This window comes from Odocoileus virginianus, chromosome 9, assembly GCF_023699985.2.
Source record: "Odocoileus virginianus isolate 20LAN1187 ecotype Illinois chromosome 9, Ovbor_1.2, whole genome shotgun sequence".
Lineage (NCBI taxonomy): Eukaryota > Metazoa > Chordata > Mammalia > Artiodactyla > Cervidae > Odocoileus > Odocoileus virginianus.
The window spans coordinates 69744640-69761168 of NC_069682.1; the positions used below are offsets into that span (position 1 = coordinate 69744640).

At 54.0% G+C, this 16529-nt stretch overlaps 1 protein-coding gene across 3 annotated transcripts in view; it reads left to right on the forward strand.

Annotated features, from left to right (window-relative positions):
• The window catches only part of SLC12A5 (solute carrier family 12 member 5), a 37113-nt gene that overhangs the window by 2112 nt on the left and 18472 nt on the right, over nucleotides 1–16529 (forward strand). For 2 of the 3 annotated variants that reach the window (XM_070472707.1, XM_020887180.2), the window contains exons 2-7: nucleotides 11345–11439; nucleotides 11761–11892; nucleotides 12158–12304; nucleotides 13081–13135; nucleotides 13625–13755; nucleotides 15713–15954. In XM_070472707.1, coding sequence (XP_070328808.1) covers nucleotides 11345–11439; nucleotides 11761–11892; nucleotides 12158–12304; nucleotides 13081–13135; nucleotides 13625–13755; nucleotides 15713–15954 — 802 coding nt within the window. Of the gene's footprint in view, nucleotides 1–5374; nucleotides 5795–11344; nucleotides 11440–11760; nucleotides 11893–12157; nucleotides 12305–13080; nucleotides 13136–13624; nucleotides 13756–15712; nucleotides 15955–16529 lie in introns of those variants that run through there. The other variant, XM_020887181.2, reaches the window with a different exon arrangement.

Genomic DNA, 16529 nt, shown 5'->3' on the forward strand with positions numbered 1-16529 from the left:
TTCCCCTACCTTTGCTTTCTCTCCTGCCATTCCCCATTCCCCGGCCTGAAAATAAGATGGCTTTCTCTCTTATCTCAAGGCGACTGCTCAGTCTTCCTGTTCCCATTTCCAAGCTCCTGCATACTGAAGTAAAATAAAGCTCCCAGTGTTGGGTGTGCAGGTGTGTGTGCAAATTGGATGTGAATCTGGAATGCCGTGGGCTTATGGCAGAGGCGGTGTGTGTGTATCTTTGCATGTCTTGAGGGAGAAGCATCCCACGTTAGCTCTGTTGACCCGTGGGACAGTCAGTGAGTCAGTGCTTATGTGTGTTACTCTATGCCAGTGTGCTGACTGGCATGTTGATGTGTGTATTTCTGTGTCTATCTGTGGGGTGGGTACCTGTGTGCATGAGGTTACTGAAGTTCCATCTTGAGAGTAATTTGGGGATTTTTTTCCCCAAAACTTTAAACTTGTTCTTTTTGTATTGGGGTGTAGCCGATTAACAATGTTGTGGTAGTCAGGTGAACAGGGAAGGAACTCAGCCATGCATATACGTGTATCCATTCTCCCCCAAACCTCCCTCCCATTGAGGCTGGCACTTAACATTGAGCAGAATTAAGGTCCTTGTTGGTTATCCATTTTAAACATAACAGTGTGTACATGACCTTCCCCAAATCCCTAACTATCCCTTCCCCTAATCTGGGGATTTTTAGGCCCTGAGACAGCCTCCAGGACCTCTCCTTGGTAGGCCAGTATGTGGGAAAGTAGATAAGAGCTCCCTAGGAGAACTTAAAATCTGGTGGTATCTTTCCCCCAGCTGTTCTTGAGCCAGTGCTCTGGCCCCAGGGGGATGCTCTCCCCACCAGCTGCCCTCACCCAGGTCCTAGGGGAGAGACGGCAGCATGTGGAAGGTGGGGGAAGGTTGGGGGAGCCTTTTGTTGCTCATTTACATACAAGCATTGTCTTTCATTCTGGACCCAGGGAGTGGAGTTTGTTGTCCCTGGGGGTGCTTCCTGTTGCCAGAGGATAGGAGGGGATATGACTTATGGGGAAGGAATGAAGCAATTAAAAAGCTGATCCTTGAATCTACCACTAATCCTGGGCTGCAGCCCACATGCCTCAGTTGTCTCATCTGTACCATGGGAAGATCGATGATTACTTGGCTGGACCTGGGATCAATTGTTACAACTCTGAGCTACTCCTCCATCCTTTGTATTGGCCCTTGCTATGTCTGTTTCTCATGGAGGAAGACAGAGCGTTGGGAAGAGTGCTGGGCCTGGTTAAGACTAACAGGAGTTGAGATGTGTCCCCATGGAGTGAGAGGGAGCCGACTTGTGCTAGGGGGACGGAGCAAGACCACAGTGTAGCCCATCCACACTCTAGCCCAGGCTCTGTGGTGTGGCCTTGGGCACATTGCTTCCCCTCTCTGGGCCTCAATTTCCCCAGCTGTATATAAAGAAGTTGAACAGGAAGCTATCTGAGGGTCCTTCTAGCCATAAAAATGCTTAGATTCTTTGATGATCTAGAAAGGTGATGTTCTCTACCTCCCCCATACCTAAACCTCATGTTTCAGTCTCTATCTGTAAATTGGGAAGAACAACACTGAATTATTGGTATAAATATCTGATCTGGAGATCTCCAGCCTATCCAAGGAGTTCTCTGGTCACCCACTCATCAGCCCAGGACTCCAAACCTCACTGCCCACTACCTCAGCCCAAGGTGAGCCTTGGGAATTACCATGGCAACAAACTGGTTATGAACGGGGCTGTAGTTGCCATGGTGATGGGCTGCTCTTTCTCTCTCTCTCTCTCTCTCTCTCTCATCCCCCTCACCTCCCCTCCCCTCTTCTCAATGAACCAGAGTGATCAGCGGGCACCAGCTTCTCCAGGTGGGGTGGGGATGGGGTGGGTACAGTGAGAAGGGGGTCCTGGTTGAGAAAGAGGGAAGATAGACTGAATCTGTAGAGGAATGGGGGGCTGTCGGGGTGCCATTGCCATGGTGACAGGGCTGCAGCCTGTTAATTAAGCCCCTGGTTACCACGGAGATGATGGTGGTTGACGTGTCTGTGGAGGGCCCTGTGTGTGTGTGTGTGGGGGGGGGGGGGTGCTCTGCCCCAGACTCATCAATTCATGGTGAGGGCTTGGGTCTAGAGGAGGGCCCCTCCCAGTGGGGAAGAGATGAGTGAAGAATGGAGTTCAGGGCTTTAGCTCCATGAGGCCAGAGCTGGGGGTGGGTGGTTTAGGCTGTGGGGATAATGATATAGAGACAAGGGTGGATAGGGACTGAGCCAGAAAGAGGAACACTACACCTACTTTTCATAGAAAGAGGACCCCATCAAGTGGCTCCAGTTTCTTCCAAACAGCTCCTTGTCCTGATTCAATGGCTGGGACCCTGGGCTGGAGTTCAGGGAGCCAGATTCTAGTCCCTAGTCTGCCACAGGTTTATCCCATGGAGCGAATTCATAGCTTTCCATTTCTATTTTCTTTCCATTTCTTCCAATTTTCCCAGATATGAGGGCTGGTTAAAAAATAACTTACAAAGTTCCTTCCAGTGTCCAAATCCTGATATTAGGAGGCAGTTTCCCTGACCTTTCTCTCTCTCTCTCTCTCTCTCTCTCTCTCTCTCTGAGAAGCATAAGTGGATGGGGAGATGAATTTTAGAGACTCAGAGTTGAGAAATAAGACCCGTGGCAGGCTCTGCACCTCATGATGATTTAATGACAGGATGCCCCTGGCCGTAGATCCTCTGAGGGCTCTGGGCGGGGATGGGGTGCTGAGCTTGCAGCCATGTTCCTGGGGCTCAGAGCTGAGGGTCACCCTTACTGGCCACGGCCAGGCTGTCAGTGCAGGAGGTGCCTGCAATGTGTTTTCTGAAAGCCTCACTGCAGAGGCTTGGCCTGAGGCCAGAATGGGGATCAGTCTTCTTGAGAGGTGGGGGCTGTGAACCAAAGGACTGGGTCTCCCCTTGTGGCTATCTCCTCAGTTGGTCTTGGCTCCTTGTGAAGAGCTCCATGCATTTGGTCTGAGATAAATGGAGAGTGCATGGAGAATTTTCAGGGTAGGAAGAAGGCCCAGGGATTATGCAGCTTCACTCTTTCATTCTATAGATGGAGATACTCAGGGCCTGAGAGGAACCCAGCATTGCCCAAGGCAATGCAGAGTTTTGGGGCAGAGGACAGGACAGCACCACTATCCCCTGAATCCTGGATGCCTTGTGAGATGGGAGATCTGGTGAGGGTGCCTAGATGGGACACCCAGGGGAAGAGGATCATGCCTGCCTTCATCTACTCCCTTGGGATCTAGATCTTCTCTGTGGGTGGGCTCAGTCCCTCCCTGAGTGGCCAGGGCTCTGGACCACAAATGCAAAATACCCCCAGGGGAACATCCCACACCCAGGATTGCTGAAAAACCTCAGCATTTGTTTCTCAGCACTTCTCAAACATATTACATGTTTTATTGTATTACTTGTCTCTACAGAGTATAGAAAAGCATAATGGTGGTGGTGGTGGTTTGTGAAATGCAGTGCTTAAAAATTCTTGAACACTGGCTTACCCACCTGCAACCCCTTTAACCCCTATCACCAATTTAAACTCATTGCAATTTTTGTGTGTGGGTAGGTGGTTTTCTCTCTGGGAAAGCTAAGAAGGCCAATTCTCACACCTTGTCTGAATAGCTAGCTCTCCACCCTAAAGAGTCCTTCCAGTGTCCATAAAATCCAGTGAAGGGGTTATCTTAGTGGAGGATGCCTCAGAGTCCCACTTCAGTTAGCTGCTGAAGACTCTCTGGTTGACCCAGTCTGAAGTCAGTGACACATGTGTGACAACAGAATCTGAGCAGCAGGCCCTGTCCATGGTCCTGAAAAACTCACGTCCTAGAACTGGATCGCTAGTGGTGCAGATTTATTTTTTCTAGGACCCTTGAAGATCTTCTGGGCCCACCTCCAATTGCAAGCTGAGAGGCCACTCTGGCCCTGCACCTCTGAAGCCTGAGCACAAGAAAAGGGAGAGAGTTCATCTCCAACCCAGTCCCTGTTCCTTTGTTAGTAGCCAAGAATCAGAGGCACTGAGCAGTTTGGATATGACTGCATTTTTGCCTCTTCTATTGGAGGCAGGACCCATTTCAAAAGAGGTTATGTTGAGGAAAAGAGTCCTAAACTGGAATAAAGGAAACTGGATTCTAGGCCAGGTTCTGCCATTCACTGGCATTGTGTTCATAGGCAGTCATTTCCCCCCATCCCCATCAACAGTGGGCCTTAGCTTTTTCACCTGTAAAATGAAAGCTATACATTAGCTAAGATGATTGAAACTATCCTCTCCAGGCCTGGAACTCCGCTGAAACTTACAGGGCTACTGCTGGGAGCTTGGGTGAGTCTCAAAAATATTTCCCCTTGATCTGCTTTCTTCATTGGATGTTTCCATCTTGCTGGGCCTCAAAGGGTCCACACTGCTGATGCTGCTTCCTAAGATCTTTCCCCACCAGCTCGAGCCTGGAGTCTTGGAGTGCTGAGGGGGTCCCAGGACAATCAAGCTTCTAGGGTACTGGTGTCGGGGGAGGGGGAGGAACGCAGAAAGCATGTCAGCTCTGGAATCCTCAGAAAGCAATCCTGGATTAGGGGATTAGACTCTCCCGCCCCAGGAGAAAATCTGGTCCCAAACTGACAGGCGGCCTCATTCTCCCCTCCCCCACTCCACTCCTGGCCAGCCTGCGACCGGCCTGCCCTCCCCAGAGGCTGCACCATCCCTAGTGGGGAGTCAGCGCTCCAGAACCTCACTGCCGCCTTCTCTCCTCCTCACCACCTCTCCTTCCCAGGTTCCTTGCGCCGGAGTGGGGTGGGGGAGGGTCCCTTGTTTTGGGACTCCAGTGATTTGCCTTTGAGGTGAGACGTTGAGACCTCTATCGGTCTAAACAGAAAGAAAGGGTTCACTGCAACTCCTCAGACTCATGCCTCCCATTTTAAGCCAGGATGAACCAGACAGTTCAGCCCCTGACCCTGACCCCTCGGGGGCCAGCACGGTGCTTGAGTTAAAGGCTCTGGCCTCCGCACATCCCTAGCTCCAGCCTCCTGAGCAGCGATTGTGGGCCAGGACACGATTCCACGCCGTTCTTCAGGGCCGGCCTCCCCAGCTTTGCAAGCAGGCTCTCCAGGGACCCATATTCCACGGCGCGCTCCCCCTGCCGCCTCAGATCCTCGCATCTTCTCTCTAGGGGTTAGCCCAGACCCCCGGCCAGGCAGCCGCTGCGGGGCCGCCTCCCCGCGGCCGCGACCTAGTTCCCTGCCGTTATTTTTAGGGCGCGGGATGGCACCTGCCCACGTGCCGGCCCCGCCTGCGCTGGAGAGTGGGGGGCGGGCAGGGCTGCGTCTGCTCCTGGGAGGCGAGGCCACGTCCCCCGCAGCACCCTCTCCATCCCACCGGTGCAAGCCCCCAGGTTCCGTGCGAGGGGGCCTCCGGGAGCGCACTGCCCGCCCCTCGTTCCCTCTTCTTCCTCCCTCCGTCGCTCCCCCCCCCCCAAAACCCCGCCAGTGGCTCACGCCTCCTGCATACGGGATGAGGTGAGCCGCGCCGCCGCTGAGAGGGGGCGCGCGCGGGTGTGAGCGTGTGTCCGTGTGCGAGTGTGTGTGCGCCGGGCGGGCGGGCACTGCAGCTTCTTCCTCCGTGGAGCGGAGAGCGAGAGAGAGCTAGAGCGAGCGAGAGCGGCGAAGGCAGGCAGAGGGGCGCGGGCGAGGCGGCGCAGCCATCCCCGGGCCCGGCGCCGCGCCGCCACCATGCTAAACAACCTGACGGACTGCGAGGACGGCGATGGGGGAGCCAACCCTGGTAAGCGATGGGGGCGGCGAGGAGAGGAAGCAGCTCTGGGGTTAGAGACCGAGCGGGGGGCCGCCTCCTTTGGAGGCGAGGCTGGGATTGACCCGGGCGGTGGGCGCCCAAGTCGGCCTGGAGCCTAGCTCCATTGGAATGCGCCAGGCGCTGTGCGAGGTGCTGGAATGTGCCGCGCCCGGGGCCAGAACTGGGCGCCGAGGGCTTGCTACTGCCCACGGCCCGGGGGCAGACATGGGCTAGCTAAGCGGGGGAGTCGGTGGAAAAGGGTTGGAAGAGCTAGTATGGGCTGACGTGGAGCTCGACGGGCGGGAGGAGGGCTCCTTTTCCCGAGAAGGGACCCTGGCGTCCTGGTGCAGAGCGCGGGGGTTGGGGGGGCGCAGTCTGCTGCAGTCCCTCGCTTTGAGATTTCTAGCTGAAAGGTGGGGGGAAGGCGCCTATGGGGGGGGGGGGGTTGGAGCCGTATGACAGCCCCTGTCCGGCTGCGGCGTCTCCTTAAGGGGTCACTTGATGCAGCCCGGGCCTCCTCCCCCAAAGCTGCCCGAGGTCCGACCTCCGACTGAAGCGAACCTCCTCCGGGGATTTTCAGCTCTACTTTGCCGAATCTCCTTCCTCTCACGTTCCCATGGGTTCCTTTTCAGGACGGGAAGCAAGATCACCCTCCTTTCTTTCCCCTTTCCCTTTCCTCTGGGTACCCTGGGATAGCTGTGAGGTTTCCAGGGTGGGGCAGAGGGGAGTCTCTCTAGTCAGCTCTGCTAGCTTCCCCAGTGAGGCCTCAGGAATGGGGTCCCAGCGGCCGAATCCCCGGCGCCGTGGCGCGGACACTGCGGACGCGCTGCGGTGGGTGCGGAGACTCGCTAGGAGCAGAGGGGCTTGGAGCGAGTCCGCTGGCGGCTCTCGCTCTCCCCCGCCCTCCTCCGCGGTTTCCCTGCTCCGAGGTCTTCGAGGCCAGCCATCCCCTCGGGCTCCCAGGCCCCCCGCCGCCCCCCAGCGGTCTCAGCCATCCATCACGGCTGTCAGCCGCCCCCACCCCCCACCCTCCAGCGGCGCTGCGTCCCTTGCGCACTAGCGCGCCTCCTGCTCGGGCTGTCTGCGCTCAGCGCCTTCAAACGCTCCCCTGGGCATTGCTTGACCCTCTGGGCCAAGACTCCTGCAGACCTCCCCTGGGGGATGGCCCAAGGGCCCTAAAGGCTGAAAGCGCAGGGGCCTTTAGGGACTGGCAGCCTGGACTTGAAGTCCTCCGGATCCTGGGTCCAAGTCCGAACCAAGTGGTCGCTTGGGAAGGCTGTGGACACCAGGGTCCCTGATCCTCTGACACCTCTTCTTCCTCCCTGAAGCTGAGTAGGGGCAGGAACTATTGGCTGTTTAACTCATCCATCTCCCCAGTGACCCTGGGGTCAATCCGCAGGCGCCGTCCTCCATAGCAGGTTCAGGCTGCGGGAGGGGGGTGCTTTGGCAAAGTCGAGTCTGCAGCAGAGCCGGGCATCCCGTCACTGCTCCTAGGGAACGAAGGTGCGGGTGTCATTCCCACACGGGATCCCCTTCAGATGTTTCCACTCCGAGGAGGGGGCTCTGCTCCCCCAGACACGGGGTTTGGTCCAGTCCCCCAGGCCCTGCTTGCCCTACCCTGACGATGGCGCCTTCCTGGGCCACGGGATTTCTGTGGGGTCTCAGGTGGCCTAGAAGAGTGTGCAGCAGGACCCCAACTAGGAACTCCGTTCAGTTCTACCCCCTCCCCACAAGTTTTCCAGACTCCGAGTGTAGCAGACTGGTCTGCAGACTTTCTCTCTCTCTCTCTCTCTCTGAGTGGCCGGACCTGAAACTAGAGCGGCCAGGACCTGGGTCAGGCATTTTGGCCCCAGAGAGAGAAAGAAGGCCTCCCAGAGGTACCTGGAGACGGTGATGGGGGTGGTCCAAGGACCTCCGGGGCTTGAGGAAAGACCATCAAACCGAGGAAATCCGGCATCTCTGAACTTAGGTTCTTGGAAATGTAAGAGACCTGGGTCCTGACCTCGGGGAGGTGGGAATGACCAGAGAAAGTAGGCTCCTCTGGACTAAAGAACACAAGGATATTGTCTCTGGCCCCCAGGTCTCCATTCCTCTTGGGGTCTGACGCCGTCCCCTACTCCCCTCATCTGACTTGGGGATTTCCCCAGACCTGGCCCCAGGCCCCCAGGGGAGGCTCCTTAGCCCGCGCCGCTAGTCTGTTTCCTCCCTGGGAGCTCTGGCGGCCGCAGCTTAATTGAAAGCCGATTCGGGCTGAGAGCTCCCAGGGGGCGGGGGCGAGGGCGGGGGCGGAGAGGGCTCAGCCTCTGTCTGGCCCGGCCTCTCGCGCGCGCCGCACGGCGATCTCCCAGCCTTCTGACTCCCGGCTAAGGGAATGGGGGCGAGATCCCCCTTCGCGGTCCTGCCCCTCTGAGGGCTCATGAAGCTCATCCCTCCCCCTCAACCGGACTTCCAGGGAGGGGTCGAAATCAGCCCTGACAGATCAGGCTGGGGGCTTGGCGTCCCGTCCAGACGGCGGGTGGAAAAGCGCGACCGAGGACAAGCCCACGAGCTGCCCCCTCCCCTGCCCTCATCTCCTGGCTGGGCTCCGGCCCGGAGTCTAGCTCCGCGCTGCGCGCCGCGTTACATAAGCCGCTGCGGGCGCGTGGCCGGCTCTGCTCCGCGCTGCGCTCTCTGCCCGCGCGGTCGCCATGGAGACCGGTGCGGGGCTGCTTCGATGCCCGGTCTCCGGCCAGGACGCCCTCTTTTCCGCCCTGCACACTCCCCGCGCCCCCACGAAGGAGGAGGGGAAGGGTGTGAAAGGAATGGGTGGCTCTCGTGCCTGACGGTCCTAACCCCGAAGAGCCGCGGGGAGGAGAACGAACGCACAGGAGTCGGGGCCCCTAAATCTTGTCGCTGGGGGAAGGGTGTGGGGTAGGGCGGCCAGGGTTGGTGGGGTACCACGTATATTAGTAATAATCGTGATTGTAATAAGTACACTTATGCGCCCAATACACGCACGCCGAACAGGCATTATTTTACTGAATCCCCACCACAGCCCTGAGTTAAACACGATTATTATCCCTTTGCAAAGTAGGAAACCGAGGTTTAGTTTAAGTGACTTGCCCAACAGGTCGACACCGCCAACGAAGTTGGAACTGGAACCTAAATCTTCTTGACTCCAGTCTGTTTTCTTAACCATTAAGAAATTTCTTCTCATCTCATCCCCAGCACTCTAGTTCCTGCTATAATGTGGTGACATGAGGCCTCCTGTCAGCATCTTAAAAATGAAGAGGGACCCACCTCACTTTTATTTCTCCTGTTCTCTAGCCCCAAAGAGCTCTTCTGAGACCTGAAGGGTCAGGAAGGGAGCCCGGGGTAATTCACCTCAACAGACTTTTTGCTGAGCACCTATTACGTGCCAGACTCCCACTGGCAGGACTGGTCTGCTAATCCCAGGAACTCATGTACCTGAGGAGAAGAGGGAGTTGGTGGAGGCCCCATTTGGGGGTCAGGAGTTCTTGGCTTGATGGGTGAAGTGGAGGTAGCGGCAGGAGACTGTGGGCGGTGGGTTTCCCTTGAGGATGTGAGGCATCACTTCCACAGTTTTGAGTCAGGATGAGACTGGATTTATAGCAGGTCATGCTTTGGGGACCCTGGCCGAGAGACTAAGGGAGGTTTTCAGGAGGAGAGGATGGGGAGAGAGAGAGAGGTCAGGAGATGAGGGGACAGGAAATTCAGAATATGTAGGGCCTCCACTTCACTTCTGTTTTGGTCATTGGAGTCCAAAGAGATATCTACTACTGGGATTCAGCCCTGAAAATTGAGAAAGTGTGATGGCTGGAGCCACGGGAGTGTGCCTGTGTGTGTGTGTGTGTGGAGGTCTCTTTGAAAGGACCCTCTCCTTAATGCCCTAGAGACTTCCTCCTTGCGTGATCTCATCCAGGCACGTGGTTTCATACACTTGCTACACAACTTTTCACAGGCTACCCCTGATTCTCATGCCCAGCCTCTCTCCTGGGTCCCAGGCTGATCCATATATCCAAGGGCTTCTGGACAAGTTCTCTTGAGTGTCCTACAGTGCCTCACCATCAATCAAATTCAGCCTCTTCCCCACCCCCAGTCTCCCTCTTTTCCGTCCATTTATTAAATAGCACCATCATCCACCCATTTACCTCTGCTGGAAACCCAGGCATTATCCTAGATCACTCCTTCTCACATCCTCACACATCTGGCATAGAAATGTGTGCAAATAATTCTCTAGTTTGCTCACTTTTCCACACTGCTCTGGTCTGGGATATCATCAGTCCTTGTCCAGATTTCTGAAAGTCCTTAGCTTCTGCATTTTTTTTTTCTGTTTTTTTGGCATGTGGGATCTTAGTTCCCCAACCAGGGATTGAACCTATCCCCCCTGCAGTGGAAGCATGGTGTCTTAACCAGTGGACCATCAGGAAAGTCCCCCCTAAATAACTTCTCTATTCTTTGTCAAAAGGCCAGAGTGATTGCTCTAAAACACAAATTTGTCCACGGTCCTTTTTTGCCTGAAACTGTTCAGTGACTTCCCACTGTCCTCTGGATGAAGTCCAAAATCCTTAACACGGTTGGCTAGTCGATTAAGGACCCAGCCCACACCTACCTTCCTAGCCTCATTTTCTTCATCTGCTTCTCCTCCATCCTCCAGCGCCCCTCCCCCCATTCCCCTTCCTTAGACTCCTTCAGATCAAACTTCTTTCAGGCCCTGTAACCCAGTCCAGCTCGCTCTCACCTCTGGGCCATCGAACACGCTGTTCTGCTGTTCTATCTGCCTGGAACACCCTCCCGGCTCCCTCCCAGTCTAGCTCTTACTCATCCTTCAATTCTCAGCCAACACGTCACTTCCTCTGGGAAGCCTCCCGTGACCTCCCAGGCTGGGCTGAGTGCTTCTTCCGTGTTCCCACAGTCCATCGTTCATATTCTGCCCCACAACTTAGCACTCTGGGTTGGAAACTCCTGGCTATGGGTTTATTTCCCCTGCCTTTGGGCTCCCCGAGGGTAGGGATGGTCTTAGGCTGTGTTTTATCCCCCCACCCCCACGCCCACCCAGGCATGCAGGAGACATCCCATAAATACACACCGACTGAAGATGAATCAGGGTCACAGCGTATGCCAAAGGGGTCACTTTTCCAAGAGGCAGAGTATCCTGGGGGCCTCAGACTGCAGTGGTCTCCGTCTCCCCTCTAGGAAAGAGCATGCTTCCACCCCTGCCCCCCAAACACCTGGGTGGGCCAGTTTCAGTCAAAGAGGGAACTCTGGAGAGTCTTGGGTGCCCTGATGAATGAAGTAGGGCCCCCCTACCCCCAACCAGAGCAAGGAAGTACTTCCACATTCATTAAATACCCTGCACATGTCAGGGAGTGCGCTAGGTTTGTTATACAGAACTAAAATTCTGCAAGGGAGGTAGCATTAGCTCGTGTTTTCAATGTGTGGACTGAGGTTCAGCGAGTTAAAGTGGCCACCCAGCTGGATGCCCAGGCAGACGGGTAACTAACACTTGATGCCAAGTCTCTCACTCCTCTGCCTTCTCAGGTGATGGCAACCCCAAGGAGAGCAGCCCCTTCATCAATAGCACTGACACAGAGAAGGGGAAGGAGTATGATGGCAAGAACATGGCCCTGTTTGAGGTGGGTTGCTTGGGGTCTTGGGACCCCCCCCCCATGAGTCAGCTCCACCTCCATCAGCTGTTCCCTCCCTCCTTCCCTGGGGGCACTGTCCCCTCCTCTCCATCGCTCCCTCAGGTCGGCCTTCTTCCTTGAACCTCCCCATCCCTTCTCTTTCCCTTTCCCCCTGCTCCCCCACGTCTTATCCTAACCCCCTCTCTCCCTGCCCCTTTCATCCCAGTCTCAACGGCTTGCCTCCTGGTCCCCATCTCTCTCTGCCTCCTACCACCTGGCTCACCCTCCTCTAGACCCTGGCGCCCCAGCACCAACAATTTCCCTCCACAGGAGGAGATGGACACCAGCCCCATGGTGTCCTCTCTGCTCAGTGGCCTGGCCAACTACACAAACCTGCCCCAGGGAAGCAGGGAGCACGAGGAGGCAGAAAACAACGAGGGTGGAAAAAAGAAGCCGGTGCAGGTGAGGGCCTTGGGGAAGAAGGGCTGGGGGAGGACAAAAGGGCTGGAGGAGAGAGAAGGTGGGCGAGGAAAAAGGGATTCAGGTGAAGGGGTGGATGATGGAGACAGAAGGATAGGAGGTGGAGGCGGAGGGAGGGGAAGGGATGGGAGATGAGGTGTAGAGATGGGGGGGAGGGAAGGGGGATGAAAGTATGGGGAAGAGGAGAGGGCCTGGGGTGCTGGTAGGGATCGGGGGCAGCAGAGACTGATGCCAGCCTCCCTGGCAGGCCCCCCGCATGGGCACCTTCATGGGCGTGTACCTACCGTGCCTGCAGAACATCTTTGGGGTCATCCTCTTCCTGCGGCTCACATGGGTGGTGGGCATCGCAGGCATCATAGAGGCCTTCTGCATGGTCTTCATCTGCTGCTCCTGTGTGAGTGACTCCCTCCCCTCGCCCGTTCCCTGACAGCTGGGGGTTGAGCAGGTACCTGGGGGTGGGAGGGGAAGGGAAGGGGGGTGGGGAGCGTGAGACCTGAGCTTTTTATACGAACCACTGTGTATAATCCTGGAGAGGAAATTAGGTCTGACTGGGCTCATCCCTGATGGCCATTAACCAGGTGTCACCTGGATCTTTGTGTGGGTGCAGGTGCTGCAGACTCATTGATAAAAAAAGATAGGTGTACATTAATAAATTAGATCCACCTACAGCCCCACAACAGTTAACATTTTGGTAGGTCTCGACTCACAAGAAAACGGGATGATGGGTCCCAAACAGGTCTGGCTGAATTCTTCCCATCCTCTTGAAAAAAAAACCCACATGTTCACTAAACAGCTACGTTCCATGACATTTATGCTTCCTCACGTGTGACCTGCGATTCCCCCCTCGACATGTGCGGTAGCCAGTGCCGAAGCTGGTACACCTGCCTATTGAATAAACGAAGAAATGGAGGCTTAGAGAACTGAAGTGACGTGTCTCCTCCAGTCAGACAGCTGGTCAGAGGCCAAGCTGGGGTTTCCAGAGCTCTCTGATGCAAGAGCTTGCGTTCCTTCCATGTGCTGGGTGAAGAAGAGGTTTTTCTGGACAAGAAGGACTTGGCAGGAGTAGGAGTTGGAACCGTACCAAGGAGAAACTCAGTGGAAGAAGACTTGTGGGTTTGGCGGGTGCTTATGGGGTAGCTGCCACCCTAACGGTGATCTCTGTCCTCACAGACGATGCTGACGGCCATTTCCATGAGTGCAATCGCAACCAATGGTGTTGTGCCTGGTACGTGACTGGGGCCCCCTGGAGGGGAAGGGGCCCTGGCTGGGTGGGAGGGGGACCTGGGTGGTTGGAAGGAAGGAGGGGCAGTGCCCAGAGCTATGGGTGCCCTCAGGAACCCCAAGAGGCAATACTGCAGGCCTGGGGCTGGGCTGTGATGTTTGTGGAGTTGGTGGGGGCAGCCCTCTTAAGGGGAGGGGAAGGAGGCTGTTGGTGATGTTGAATGGGGCGATGAAAGATCTCTTCCCTTTGCCTAAGACCCTCTTGGCCATCATCCTGTTTTCTGAGCCATGACCTCCTTAGAGGGGTAATTAGCAACATGGTAATTAGTGCTGTAAAACCCTCTCAGTGTTTGGCTGGGTCTCCCAATACAGCCTGTAAGGCTTGTGAGGCCCAGGGCAGCCCCCTTCCCACCACTGTCTCTGATCCCCCCTCACCCCCTACAGCAGCCCAGGGTCCCTCGAACCTCTTGCCAATACTGGATTCTTTCCGCAGCTGGCGGCTCCTACTACATGATTTCCAGGTCTCTGGGTCCAGAGTTTGGGGGTGCCGTGGGCCTCTGCTTCTACCTGGGCACCACGTTTGCTGGGGCCATGTACATCCTGGGCACCATTGAAATCCTGCTGGTAAGAGGGGCCGGGGAGGAGGTGTGGGTTGCAGGCCGGCAGTCAGTTAACAGATACTCCCTGGACACCTCCTGTAGGCTGGGTCACTCAGTAAGGCCAGAGGGATATCAGATGTGGTTCTGTCTTTAAAGAGTTCACAGTCTAGTTGGGGAGACAGGATACACTAATTATGTAACATGAACAGCTGTCGTTTATCAGGCACCCACTGTGCTCTCAGCAGAGTTCCAAGTGCTTTACAGTCATTAGCTTGAATCCTCACGAGGTTTAAGTATTATTATGCCCATTTTACAAATGAGAAGCTCAGAGAGGTGAAACGACTTGCTCAAGGTCACTCGGCGACCAACTGGCAAGAGGTGGGTTAGGAAGAGTACAGTCATGGTAGAAATGATAACAGTCATGTCCCTCAGTGATCGCCTACTATGTGCCAGGGGGCAGTGCTGGGCACTCTGTGGATGTTAACGGTAGAGGGCAGATGGCTGGCGGGTTGCTGAGAAGAAGGAGCTGAGAAAGAGATGTCAGAAGCAGTGACTGATGAGCAGTCAGGGCCCTGGGCAGTGTCTGAAGTGGACAGCTGCTGACTTGGGTCTCAGTTCTTCCTGCCCCTGCAGGAGGAAGTGGGAGCTGAAGGCTCCTTGGTATACAGAGAGCCAGGCTGACATTTCCCAAACATGTATTCTACCCAGGCCCCGTGGCTGGCCATGTGTCATTTTATTTTATTCTCACAACTCTTGCATGAGTTAGATATCTTCATTTTACAGGTGAGGAAGGCAAGGCTCAGAGAGTTAAAGGGGCATGTGGAAGGGATGTGAAACTGTGTCTTTCCGACTCTGAAGCCTGTGCATGTCCCCCCGACGGCATTGCTTTAGAGAACTAGAAGTAACAGATGTTTCGGCTTCTGGCTTGGGGACAGATTGGAGAAGTCCAGGGTCAGGAAGGATAGATGGGGAATAAAAGACCCAAGAAGCCAAATTGTGACAGAATAATAATAGACCTCTATGGCTTTTACAAAATTAAAAAATTATTATAAAAGTAATTCTACCCATTGAATTGGAAAATTAAAAAAAAATAAATTGGAAAAAAATCAAAGACTGTAAAAAGGGAAATAGCAATCTCCTGAAGAAAGTCATCATTAACATTTTGGCGTATCTTCTAGTTTTTGTGTTTCTTTATGATATTGCATTTTGTCTTTATAAAACTATAGATTTCTCTAATAGTTGAAAACTCTCTTTGCAAATATCACTTACAACTGAAAATAACTTTTGTAACAATATAAATATATTAATATTTCATATAGAAAATATGGAAAATACAGATGTGCAAAAAGAATAAAAATTATTCACATTTTCACCATTCAGGGGAAACGACTGTTAACATTTTGATGTATCTACACACAGACAGACATATATACACACGTATGTGTGTATATATTCACATGTAAGTACACATATATATATTTACAAAAATGAGATAAGACACATTCTCTTTAAAAATAGATTGTTTTTATCCCGTCTAACAGGGATAGTTTTTTAAAGTTGGTTCATAGAAATCTTTGTTGTCCTTTTTAGTAGCTACATAATCTATTTGGAAATACCATGATTAATTTACCCAAACCTCTAGGGATGAATGTCTAATTTATATCTGCCTTTCTAATTAAATAATAAAGACAATAAATAATCATTAATACTTATACTTGATAACACAAATGATAGAAATTAATCATTGCTCCTAGCATTTTTGCAGTATCATCTTTTAATGACTGTATAATGACTATATATAGTCTTTGTAGGACAGACCCTATCATTGGATGTCTTTCCCAGTCTCGGATTACTGTAAATATGCTGTGAAGAGTTATCTTTTTCTCCAAAGCCCTGCCTGCGCCTCAGGTTATTTCCTTGGGGTGGTTCTTCGTTGGCCCCCACTGGGTTGCCTGCTTGACCGCCTCACCCCTTTCCCACAGGCTTACCTCTTCCCAGCCATGGCCATTTTTAAGGCAGAAGATGCCAGCGGGGAGGCGGCAGCCATGCTGAACAACATGCGTGTGTATGGCACCTGTGTGCTCACCTGCATGGCCACTGTGGTGTTTGTGGGCGTCAAGTACGTCAACAAGTTCGCCCTCGTCTTCCTGGGCTGTGTCATCCTCTCCATCCTGGCCATTTATGCTGGGGTCATCAAGTCTGCCTTCGACCCACCCAACTTCCCGTAAGTGTGGCTGCCCTGTGCGTTGGGCACCCTCCCCCTCCTCCCGGGCTGGTTTCAGGGTCTTCACACTAGTCTCTGCCACCCCCAGCCTGCCCCTAGCCCTCAGAATCAGTGGTTGTGGATCCAGAGTAAACTCTCTTGGGAGGGAAAACCTCTCCTGATTTCAGGTAAATCTCTTTAGGGTGGGGTAAGTTTTTTTAGAGGCAGGCACAGTTTCCCTTGCGAGGGTCAGCTGCTTGCTGGTGAGCTGAGCTTCCCAGGCGGCTCAGAGGTAAAGAATCCACCTGCCAAGCAGAAGATATGGGTTCAACCCCTGGGTTGGGAAGATCTCCTAGAGTAGGAAATGGCAACCCACTCCAGTATTCTTGCCTGGGAAATCCCATGGACTGAGCAGCCTGGCAGGCTACCATCCATGGGGTCACAGAGTTGGACACGAGTGAGCATGCTCACTCAGGTGGAGCTAGCAAGAGTCAGGTGGAAAGCTTTCTGAAGGGATGACCAGTCTGTGTGAGGGAAAGCTTTTCTTGGGTGGGGAACAACCTTCTGGAACGAGACAACCTCTTAGTATTAAGCAC